The sequence below is a fragment of the Schistocerca gregaria genome, chromosome 4 (genome assembly GCF_023897955.1).
Source record: "Schistocerca gregaria isolate iqSchGreg1 chromosome 4, iqSchGreg1.2, whole genome shotgun sequence".
NCBI lineage: Eukaryota > Metazoa > Arthropoda > Insecta > Orthoptera > Acrididae > Schistocerca > Schistocerca gregaria.
The window spans coordinates 675,281,842-675,293,979 of NC_064923.1; the positions used below are offsets into that span (position 1 = coordinate 675,281,842).

A 12,138-nucleotide genomic window follows, 5' to 3' on the forward strand; every position below is an offset into this window, starting at 1 on the left:
AAGTGACTCAGCTTACGTGATCTGATCTACATCTGCATCCATACTCCGCAAGCCACCTGACGGTGTGTGGCGGAGGGTACCTTGAGTACCTCTATCGGTTCTCCCTTCTATTCCAGTCTCTTATTGTTCGTGGAAAGAAGGATTGTCGGTATGCCTCTGTGTGGGCTCTAATCTCTCTGATTTTATCCTCATGGTCTCTTCGCGAGATTTACGTAGGAGGGAGCAATATACTGCTTGACTCCTCGGTGAAGGTATGTTCTCGAAACTTTAACAAAAGCCCGTACCGAGCTACTGAGCGTCTCTCCTGCAGAGTCTTCCACTGGAGTTTATCTATCATCTCCGTAACGCTTTCGCAATTACTAAATGATCCTGTAACCAAGCGTGCTGCTCTCCATTGGATCTTCCCTCTCTTCTATCAACCCTATGTGGTACGGATCCCACACTGCTGAGCAGTATTGAAGCAGTGGGTGAACAAGTGTACTGTAACCTACTTCCTTTGTTTTCGGATAGCATTTCCTTAGGATTCTTCCAATGAATCTCATTCTGGCATCTGCTTTACCGATGATCAACTTTATATGATCGTTCCATTTTAAATCACTCCTAGTGCGTACTCCCAGATAATATATGGAATTAAATGCTTCCAGTTGCTGACCTGCTATATTGTAGCTAAATGATAAGGGATCTTTCTTTCAGTGTATTCACAGCACATTACCCATTTGTCTATATTGAGATTTCTATTGCCATTCCCTGAACCATGCGTCAATTCGCTGCAGATCCTCCTGCATTTCAGTACACTTTTCCATTGTTACAACCTCTCGATATACCACCGCATCATCCGCAAAAAGCCTCAGTGAACTTCCGATGTCATCCACAAGGTGATTTATGTATATTATGAATAGCAAAGATCCTACGACGCTCCCCTGCGGCACACCTGAAATAACTCTTACTTCAAAAGAGTTCTCTCCATTGAGAATGACATGCTGTGATCTGTTATCTAGGAACTCTTCAACCAATCACACAATTGGTCTGATAGTCCATATGCTCTTACTTTGTTCATTAAATGATTGTGGGCAACTGTATGGAATGCCTTGAGGAATTCCAGAAACACGGAATCTACCTGGGAACCTGTGTCTGTGCCCCTCTGAGTCTCATGGACAAATAGCGCAAGCTGGGTTTCACATGATTGTCTTTCTCGAAACCCATGCTGATTCGTACTGAGTAGATTTCTAGTCTCCAGAAAAGTCATTACACTTGAACATAATACGTGTTCCAAAATTCTACAATTGATCAACATTAGAGATATAGGTCTATAGTTGTGCACAACTGTTCGACGTCACTTCTTGAAAACGGGGATGACCTGTGCCCTTTTCCAATCCTTTGGAACGCTACGCTCTTCTAGAGACCTACGGTACACCGCTGCAAGAAGGGAGGCCAAGTTCCTTCGCGTACTCTGTTTAAAATCGAAGTGGTATCCCATCAGGTCCAGCAACCTTTCCTCTTTTGAGCAATTTTTCTTGTTTTTCTATCCCTCCATCATCTACCATTTTTTCATCTGTGCTACAATCTAGAAAAGGAACTAAAGTTCAGTCTTCCTCTGTGAAACAGCTTTGGGAAAATCCATTTAGTATTTCGGCCTTTAGTCTGTCATCCTCTGTTTCAGTATCATTTTGGTCGCAGAGTGTCTGGACATTTTGTTTTGATCCACCTACCACTTTGACATAAGACCAACGTTTCTTAGGATTTTCTGCCAAGTCAGTACATAGAATTTTACTTTCGAATCCATTGAACGCCTCTCACATAGCCCTCCTCACACTATGTGGCGTTATGTCTGCTGACATACGTAACAGGTTCAGAACTACGTGGCTGAGGTGGGAAAAAATGTCTATTCACCCAAAAATTGTCAAGCAGGCTGAAGTTAGTACATATTACTATTCATTTGTTGCCATAAAATACTTGTATGCTTACGCCAGAATAATTGGAAAAATAGCATGTCACATCTGGGGCATCAGAGTCCAACAAGAAAAAGTCATGGACAAATTTCTACATTAAATAACTATCAGTTGCAAGTAGTAAAGTGACGACCCAAAATTTATGAAATTTTTGCACGGGAACTGGGAAAATGTCAAACTTTCTGACTTTTTCTTAAAAATAGCCGATTCATATTAATTCGAAGAAAAACAGGTTTGGTTGAAAAAATTATTGTTTAATGTGATGTTTCGTGTTTTTAGGGTGTCATCACCTTTTGTTTGCTGTTGTGCTGTGAAATCAGCATATATCAAGATCGTGCTGTACAGGGCATGAATCTTCAATACACGCAACAGGTGTGGTGGTGTAGCAATAGGACCACACTTACAGAATGTGGGTCATTTAAACAGAGTATAGAGAAATTGATTAACTCATTTGAAGATGTTGAACATTTAAATAAGTAGCACGACAAGGATGAAACACGTCACTAAACAATAATGTTTGCAACTGGTACTGTTTTCCTTCAAAATAATCTTGATACGGGTGCTGCAGCAGCTAGCCTCATGGAGAGAGATATCACATTATGTCAATAAAATCACTTGTTTTCCATTATTTCTTGTGTTACTGTTCATGTGACATATTCGTGTCCCTATGTGTAATAATCGTTGCTGTGGGAGAGTCAGTAAGTCATCAAAAATCAATATTAAGAAGCTATTCCAGTAAGTTGCTGCCTGAAATAATGTAGCAATCCAAAAATAGCACTAGTGGCATGTGTGAATGCTTTGGCATGCATTCTGATAAATTAACACTTCTCTGTTTTCCTACTATTTTCCAATACTTGCATTTTCCTCAGTCCTTGAGTGTGTGTTCTGTAATTATGAAATTTTAATACATGATTTTGACTACACATGTAGCCTAAGTATGACTTCTTGTTTTTGCAGCTGAGGCTGTACATTTGTAGTTGAAATCTCTGCATGTCATGTCTAGATTTTTAGTTTTTGTGTAAAGTATTACAAGGATCATATCTTGCAGTGAGAGAAAGTATCATTTAGTAATAAGTTTTAGTTATAAAATTGTTGAAGCCTATTGGCTTCTGTCTTAAGTTCTTCAGCTGATGTTTATTTAATGATTTTTCTGACATTTCACCAGCATGGGGGGCTGGCATTGTCAAAGGTTCACCCTCTATTGCTGGTGGAGGACTGGAGAAAAGTTCACAGCCAGAGATTGTCGCATCAGGGTCTGAGGGCTTTTCCCTTTTCATTACTGCTGTGGTTCTCCCCTTGCTATCAGCAATGTTCACTGCAGCATGGGAATCCATGATCTGTTTACCTGGAGAATTTCTTCTTGCTTGCTGAAATTGTTTCCATGTTTATGATTTCAGTGGCTAGGGAATGACAATGGAAAAGTATTCAGACATTGGGATGACAGGTACTTATAATCTCTGGCCATCAGCTTGATTCTAGTCCACCACCAGCAGAGAAGGGTTCGCCTCTGACAATGCTATCAAAACGTAAGGAAAATCATCAAACTAACTTTGTCCACAGAACCTGCAACAGAAACCAATAGACAATACATACATTTTAGTTATTTAGTCTACACTAACAATGTGTGAAATATATGTGACTTGACTTCGGAAATTTTACATTCATTAATTTATTTATCATTGACACTGAAGAACTCTGCAACATATTGGGAAGGTAACTGTGAGGCTGAGTCATTGCAGCGAGTCTACGGAATCTCTTTCCCTGATTCAAAGCAACTTAAAGAATGGGAGAAGCTCCAGGAGGAGGCTGCGAAGAGGGACCATCGCAAAATTGGAAGAGTATGTGTTTGTATATTTTTATTTTCATTAAATAACATTTGTTTGTACTTATTACTGTTTCTTCAGTCTTGCAGTGAAAATAGACTGTATAATATGCATTGTTTTAAAGTATTATTTTATCAAACTAAAATTATAAATTTACTAACATTATTTGGAATTACCTGTTACATGAGTGTCTGTAGTTGTTTGTTTTTTAAATTCAGCCTGACATTTTTATTGCACATTATATAAACTACAGAAAATTGACAATGTCCTTGTTTCCTAACCTATTTTGAGTTTAGCATCTCAATGTAATTAAAACCATTATCAGTAACAGTGTGTTTAAACTGATAACAGTAAAAGAAAATTTATTTTGAAAGTACAGTATGTGCAAGAATTGTTTATTGTCTACAAAATGAATGAATGAAATACCTCAAAAACAAGAAACACGCAACATTAAAGATTATTGGAATTTTGAGAATGTATTTTTTTGTTATACTCTTTGCTATTGAGTAAACAGTTTTAACAAGTGTATGTTGCCATTTAGGGGACAACACTAATTCAGAAACCCAGCCACAGCATTCACCTTCTTGTTTATATGCATGTCCACTACTTAACGAAACTTGTCTAGTTTGAAGGGGGAAACCAGATGGCGCTATGGCGGGCCCGCTAGATGGTGCTGCTATAGGTCAAACGGATATCAACTGCATTTTTTAAAATAGGAACCCCCATTTTTTATTACATATTCATGTAGTACATAAAGAAATATGAATGTTTTAGTTGGACCACTTTTTTTGCTTGGTGCAGATGGCACTGTAATAGTCACAAACATATGGCTCACAATTTTAGATGAACAGTTGGTAACAGGTAGGTTTTTTAAATTAAAATACAAAATGTAGGTATGTTTGAACATTTTATTTCGATTGTTCCAGTGTGATACATGTACCTTTGTAAACATATCATTTCTGAGAATGCATGCTGTTACAGCGTGATTACCTGTAAATACCACATTAATGCAATAAATGCTCAGAATGATGTCAGTCAACCTCAATAAATTAGACAATATGTGTAATGTTCGCACATGCATTAAGAATGTGCTGACGCATGTTGTCGGTGGATCAAGATAGCAAATATCCTTCAACTTTCCCCACAGAAAGATATCCTGGGACGTCAGATCCGGTGAAAGTGCGGACCTTGGTATGGTGCTTTGATGACCATTCCACCTGTCATGAAATATGCTATTCAGTACCGCTTCAACCACACGCAAGCTATGTGCCGGACATCTATCATGTTGAAAGTACATTGCCATTCTGTCATGCAGTGAAACATGTTGTAGTAACTTTGGTAGAACATTACATAGGAATTCGGCATACATTGCACCATTTAGATTGCCATCGAGAAAATGGGGGCCAATTATCCATCCTCCCATAATGTCGCACCATACATTAACCCGCCAAGGTCGCTGATGTCCAACTTGTCACAGCCATCGTGGATTTTCCGTTGCCCAATAGTGCATATTATGCCAGTTTACATTACCGCTGTTGGTGAACGGCACTTCGTCGCTAAATAGAATGCGTGCAAAAAAATCTGTCATCGTCCCGTAATTTCTCTTGTGCCTAGTGGCAGAACTGTACATGACGTTCAAAGTCGTCGCCATGCATTTCCTGGTGCATAGAAATATGGTACGGGTGCAGTCGATGTTGGTGTAGCATTCTCAATACCGACGTTTTTGAGATTCCTGATTCTCGCACAATTTGTCTGCTACTAATGTGCGGATTAGCCATGACAGCAGCTAAAACACCTACTTGGGCGTCATAATTTGTTGCAGGTCGTGGTTGACGTTTCACATGTGGCTGAACACTTCCTGTTTCCTTAAACAATGTAACTATCCGTCGAACGGTCCGGACACTTGGATGATGTCCAGGATACCAAGCAGCATACATATCACATGCCCGTTGGGCGTTTTGATCACAATAGCCATACATCAAGACGTTATCGATCTTTTCCACAATTGGTAAACAGTCCATTTTTAACAAGGGTAAAGTATCACGAAGCAAATGCCGTCCGCACTGGCGGAATGTTACATGATACCAAGTACTTATACGTTTATGACTATTAAAGCGCCATCTATCACAAAGCGAAAAAAGTGGTCCAACTGTTGTTGTTGTTGTTGTTGTTGTTGTTGTTGTTGTTGTTGTTGTTGTTGTCTTCAGTCCTGAGACTGGTTTGATGCAGCTCTCCATGCTACTCTATCCTGTGCAAGATTCTTCATCTCCCAGTACTTATTGCAACCTGCATCCTTCTGAATCTGCTTAGTGTATTCATCTCTTGGTCTCGCTCTATGATTTTTACCCTCCATGCTGCCATCCAATGCTAAATTTGTGATCCCTTGATGCCTCAGAATATGTCCTACCAACCGGTCCCTTCTTCTTGTCAAGTTGTGCCACAAACCCCTCTTATCCCATTTCTATTCAATACCTCCTCATTAGTTATGTGATCTACCCATTTAATCTTCAGCATTCTTCTGTAGCACCACATTTCGAAAGCTTCTATTCTCTTCTTGTCCAAACTATTTATCGTCCATATTTCACTTCCATACATGGCTACACTCCATACATATACTTTCGAAAAAGACTTCCTGGCACTTAAATCTATACTCGATGTTAACAAATTTCTCTTCTTCAGAAATACTTTCCTTGCCATTGCCAGTCTACATTTTATATCCTCTCTACATTGACCATCATCAGTTATATTGCTCCCCAAATAGCAAAACTCCTACTACTTTAAGTGTCTAATTTCCTAATCTAATTCCCTCAGCATCACCCGACTTAATTCGATTACATTCCATTATCCTCATTCTGCTTCTGTTGATGTTCATCTTATATCCTCCTTTCAAGATACTGTCCATTCCGTTCAGCTGCTCTTCCAAGTCCTTAACTGTCTCTGACAGAATTACAATGTCATCGGCGAACCTCAATGTTTTTATTTCTTCTCCATGGACTTTAATACCTACTCTGAATTTTTTTATTGTTTCCTTCTGTGCTTACTCAGTATACAGATTGAATTACATCGGGGACAGGCTGCAACCCTGTCTCACTCTCTTCCCAACCGCTGCTTCCCTTTCATGCCCCTCGACTCTTATAACTGCCATCTGATTTCTGTACAAATTGTAAATAGCCTTTCGCTCCCCCTATTTTACCCCTGGCACCTTCAGAATTTGAAAGAGGGTATTTCAGTCAACATTGTCAAAAGCTTTTTCTAAATCTACACATGCTAGAAATGTAGGTTTGCCTTTCCTTAATCTATTTTCTAAGATAAGTCGTAGGGTCAGTATTGCTTCACGTGTTCTAACATTTCTGCAGAATCCAAATTGATCTTCACCGAGGTTTCCTCCTACCAGTTTCTCCATTCGTCTGTAAAGAATACATGTTGTTATTTTGCAGTCGTGGCTTATTAAACTGATAGTTCGGTAATTTTCACATCTGTCAACACCTACTTTCTTTGGGATTGGAATTATTATATTCTTCTTGAAGTCTGAGGATATTTCACGGGTCTCATACATCTTGCTCACCAGATGGTAGAGTTTTGTCAGGACTGGCTCTCCCAAGGCTGTCAGTAGTTCCACTGGAATGTTGTCTACTCCTGGAGCCTTGTTTCAACTCAGGTCTTTCAGTGCTCTGTCAAACTCTTCACGCAGTATTGTATCTCCCATTTCATCTTTTTCTACATCCTCTTCCATTTCCATAATATTGTACATCGCCCTTGTATAGACCCTCTATATACTCCTTCCACCTTTCTGCTTTCCTTTCTTTGCTTAGGACTGGGTTTCCATCTGAGCTCGTGATATTCATACAAGTGGTTCTTTTTTCTCCAAAGGTCTCTTTAATTTTCCTGTAGGCAGTATCTATCTCACCTCTAGCTATCCCTGCTTAGCCATTTTGCACTTCCTGTTGATATCATTTTTAGACGTTTGTATTCCTTTTTGCCTGCTTCATTTACTGCGTTTTTATATTTTCTCCTTTTATCAATTGAATTCAATATTTCTTCTGTTACCCAAGGATTTTTACTAGCCCTCGTCTTTTTACGTACTTGATCCTTTGCTGCATTCAATACTTGCTCCCTCAGAGCTACCCATTCTTCTTCTACTGTATTTCTTTCCCCCATTCCTGTCAATTGTTCCCTTATGCTGTCCTTGAAACTCTGTACAACCTCTGGTTTAGTCAGTTTATCCAGGTCCCATCTCCTTAAATTCCCACCTTTTTGCAGTTTCTTCAGTTTTAACCTACAGTTCATAACCAATAGATTGTGGGGAGAGTCCACATCTGCCCGTGGAAATGTCTTACAATTTAAAACCTGGTTCCTAAATCTCTGTGTTACTATTATATAATCTAACTGATACCTTCTAGTATCTCCAGGATTGTTCCACATATACAACTTTCTTATATGAATCTTGAACCAAGTGTTAGCTATAATTAAGTTATGCTCTGTGCTCTGTGGTCCAACTAAAACATCGATATTTCTTTACATACTACTTGAACATGTAATAAAAAATGGGGGTTCCTACTTTAAAAAAATGCATTTGATATCCGTTTGACCTATGGCAGCGCCATCTAACGAGGCAACCATAGTGCCATCTGGTTTCCTCCTTCAAGCTAGAAGAGTTTCATTCTTTGTAGTTTTTTCATTTGATGCTTGTTTCATGAGATATTTGGCCCGGTCACTATCAATGGACCACTCTGTGTGTGTGTGTGTGTGTGTGTGTGTGTGTGTGTGTGTGTGTGTGTGTATCTCTTACTGTCCCACTCCTAATCCCTACAGTGGAAACATATTTGCTACCAATACCTATAACCAAAACTAACTTAATCCCAACATTGAACCTTTCCTTTCCCAGATGATACCACCATCTGACCATGACCCTCACGCTCTCCCACCTAACCACCCCCTGGTTATCTTACAGGAATTCCTCAACTCCAACCTTGCCATACATCTAGTGTACCTTCACTCACGATCTGATTGATTTCGGAGATCACACAGCCATACAGTTCACAGATTCACTTATAGAGGCCACCTGAGTCGCCCCCCTGTTGCACTCTTGGTGAGCCACCAAAGTGATCGCAAATGAGTGTGTGATCAGGGTTACGTGCAACATGTAGTTCCTTGTTTCTTATGTTGGTTCTATAAAGTGCTATGTTCCACAAATCATGTTTGTTCTTGCTACAGTAGGGAAGGAAGGATGTGCTTGCAAGGATAAGTACCTTCTGCATAGTTCAGAGAAGCTCATGGTGGAGGGAATTATCCAGATGGTCCAGGTTGTGAAGCAATTATTGAAATTGAGCATGTTGTGTTCAGCTGCATGTTGTTCTATGAGGTGGTCAGCTTTGCACTTGGCAGCAGTTTGGCAGTGGTGGACAGGTGGTTTTTATTAAGCTGTGCAGTGTTTGCAGTAGAGTTGGAACAAGACATGGTGGCTTTCACAGGTGTCTCAGCCTCTTATGGGATTGAATAAGCATGTGACAGGAATGGAGCAGGAAGTGCTGGGTGGATGGATTGCGCAGGTATGGCAGTGGATTGGGAGTGTGAGTTGGAATGGCACTATCCTTCTCCATGTCCCATCCCAATAACATGAACTTTTCAATGGAAGAAAGAACAGCCATCCACAGTCCCAAAAGAGACCCAGATTTAATCATCCTCTCTGCAGACAAATGTTGTACCACTGTTGTGTTGAAGCACATTGATTATCCGACACAAGGTGTGTACCAGTTGTCTGACTCCTCAGTCTACAAGTGCTGCCACAATGATCCCATCCAAGATGTCCAGCATAGCCTCCAATCACTACCCAAATCCTTAGGCCCACATCAGAATCCTTCCCCTAAATCCATCTCCCTTCTCAACCCAACAGTCCCCCCACACAACGACCTTCTACGCTCTTCCCAGCAATTCTGGTTACTGTGCACCCCTGAAAGAATCTCTGGACATGTTGCTCAACACCTCCAACCAATTTTCCATAATGTAACCTCTCGTACTTCCTTCACCGACTCTAAGCCATCCTCACCCCATTAGCGCTTGTATTCATACGCATTGTTATTGAGTCCACCTCCCTATGCAATAATATCTACCACACCCAAGGCCTTCCTGCTCTCGAACGCAACCTCTCCCAGTGTCCTTCTGAGTCTAAACCTACCACTTCATTACTATCAGCTACATCCTTATACATAAATTCTTTTACTTTGAGAGGAAAATTTGCAAACAAACCTGCAGCACAGCCAAGAGCACCAACATGATACCTCCTTGTATCAGTCTGTCTATGGGCTGTCTAGAGGAAACTTTCCTAGCCTCCCAAAACTCTAAAACTCCTTGTTTGGTTCAGGTTCATTGATGATATCTTCGTGATCTGGACCCAGTTCCAAGACATTGTACTCTCATTCCTCCACAACTTCAACACATCTCCCATACAGTTCACCTGATGCTCCTCAGTCCAATGTGCCGCCTTCACCTCTCTGATTGCTCCTTGTAGTCTTGTGTCCATATCAAGCCCACTAACCATCAATAGAACCTCCATTTCAACAGTTCTCATACCTTTCACACCAAAAAATGACTTCCATATAGTCTCATCATCATGGACGGTGCATCAGCAGTGACAAGAATTTCCTTGCCCAGTATGCTGAAGGTTTCACTAAGGTTTTCACAGACAGTCTCTGTCCTTCAAACCTAGTCCACAAATGTATTTCCCATGCCATATCTCACATTCCCCTAACTCTTCTACCATCCCCAAGAATCAGCTGCATAGGACCGCCCCCTTCATCACCGAATATCATCCCAGTCTGGAACAACAAAACCATTCCTTTGCCAGGCTTCAACTATTAATCACCATGCACGGAAATGAGGAACTCCCACCCTTTTACAGCCTTATCCTATCCTATCCTATCAGAGGCAGGAACTTCTAAAAAAAGCAGCCAAGTCTTATGCAAGCTCTGCTCCAGTTTTTGTACAGCATTTTCTGTGGGCATGACCATTAGCCAACTGTTAACCCAAATTAATGTCTACTACCAAATGTTGGCACAGAGTGGAGTTGATCACCCAGTGATGAACATACTAATGAGCACCAGATGCTAGATTTCAATGGCTGATTCACAACCAGTGCCATCTAGATCTTTGCCCCTAATACCATCTTTTATAAGCTATGTAGATAGGAGTTATGCTAGCAATGCTGTAATACTTATGATCTCAGTCTCCTCTACCCAACCACCAAACTCTCATCCCACCAACAGTAGTCTCCCCTTCCTTTATTCTCTCCAATCCACTCACCCACATCGTAGTCATTATACACTCTCATATTCAGGATGAGAGTGGTTTGTATCCCCCATCGAGCCATCAGCATTTAGGTTTTCTATGGTTTTACTAAATCCTTCATAGTAAATGCCAGGATACTTCCTATGAAAAGGATATGGTTCATTTCCTTCTCCAATTGGAGCTTTATGCACCACTTCTAATTACCTGGTTATGGCCAGGGTGTTAAACTCTAGTCTTCCTTCCTTCCTTCCTTTTTGTAGTAGATAAGTCCAAGTGACCCTACAGTTTTATACATCCTGAAACATTTTTGTTGCTTCTATTTTGTTACAACAATAAGAATTATCAGGCCAATGAATTCCCTTAGTTGATGAGTTATGAAGATTTGCATTCATTTTGAATGTGACAGAGATGTAGGACAAATCATTAAAGAATTTTACCAGAAAAAACCACATAGATGACAGCAGGTAAAAATTTGGAAATATGAAATAGAGTATTATTCAAGGTCAGTACATCAAGTGACTGTGAGTCTATTGTCATGCATGAAATGCAAGAAATATTCAGTAAGAACCACTAAAGCAGGCAAGCTGTGGATTTGCATTCAAGGACGTCATGACAAAAGATTAAGTTACACATACTACTGATTTTGTATACTATTTAATAAGCACCAGAGGTTTCTTAATATTTGTTTATTTATTGAATGTGTGTATGTTAACTTCATAATTTTTCACAAATTATACAATTGTGGCTTACTTTTATTTTTCAGGAACAAGAATTGTTCTTTTTCCATGAGTTAAGTGCAGGATCTTGCTTTTTCTTACCAAAAGGAGCCCACATATATAACACTCTTATTGAATTTATAAAGCAAGAGTACAGAAAAAGAGGATTCCACGAAGTCGTGACTCCAAATATTTACAATTCCAAACTTTGGCAGACATCTGGCCATTGGGCCCACTATGCAGTAAGTATTACTTATTTGTACATGGAATGTAAAATATTATGACTCAAACATTTGTACACAAGTTCAGTGGAGCAATAAAGATTGCAAGCTGTTTCAGAAATTGTGTAAATCCTCATTCAGAAAG

General features: G+C 40.0%; 1 protein-coding gene across 9 annotated transcripts in view; it reads left to right on the top strand.

Annotated features, from left to right (window-relative positions):
- LOC126268086 (threonine--tRNA ligase 1, cytoplasmic) overlaps positions 1-12,138 on the top strand; it is a 136,943-nt gene that overhangs the window by 90,571 nt on the left and 34,234 nt on the right. For all 9 annotated transcript variants that reach the window (XM_049973591.1, XM_049973588.1, XM_049973590.1 and 6 more), the window contains 2 exons: positions 3,641-3,787; positions 11,820-12,014. In XM_049973591.1, coding sequence (XP_049829548.1) covers positions 3,641-3,787; positions 11,820-12,014 — 342 coding nt within the window. The remainder of the gene's footprint in view (positions 1-3,640; positions 3,788-11,819; positions 12,015-12,138) is intronic.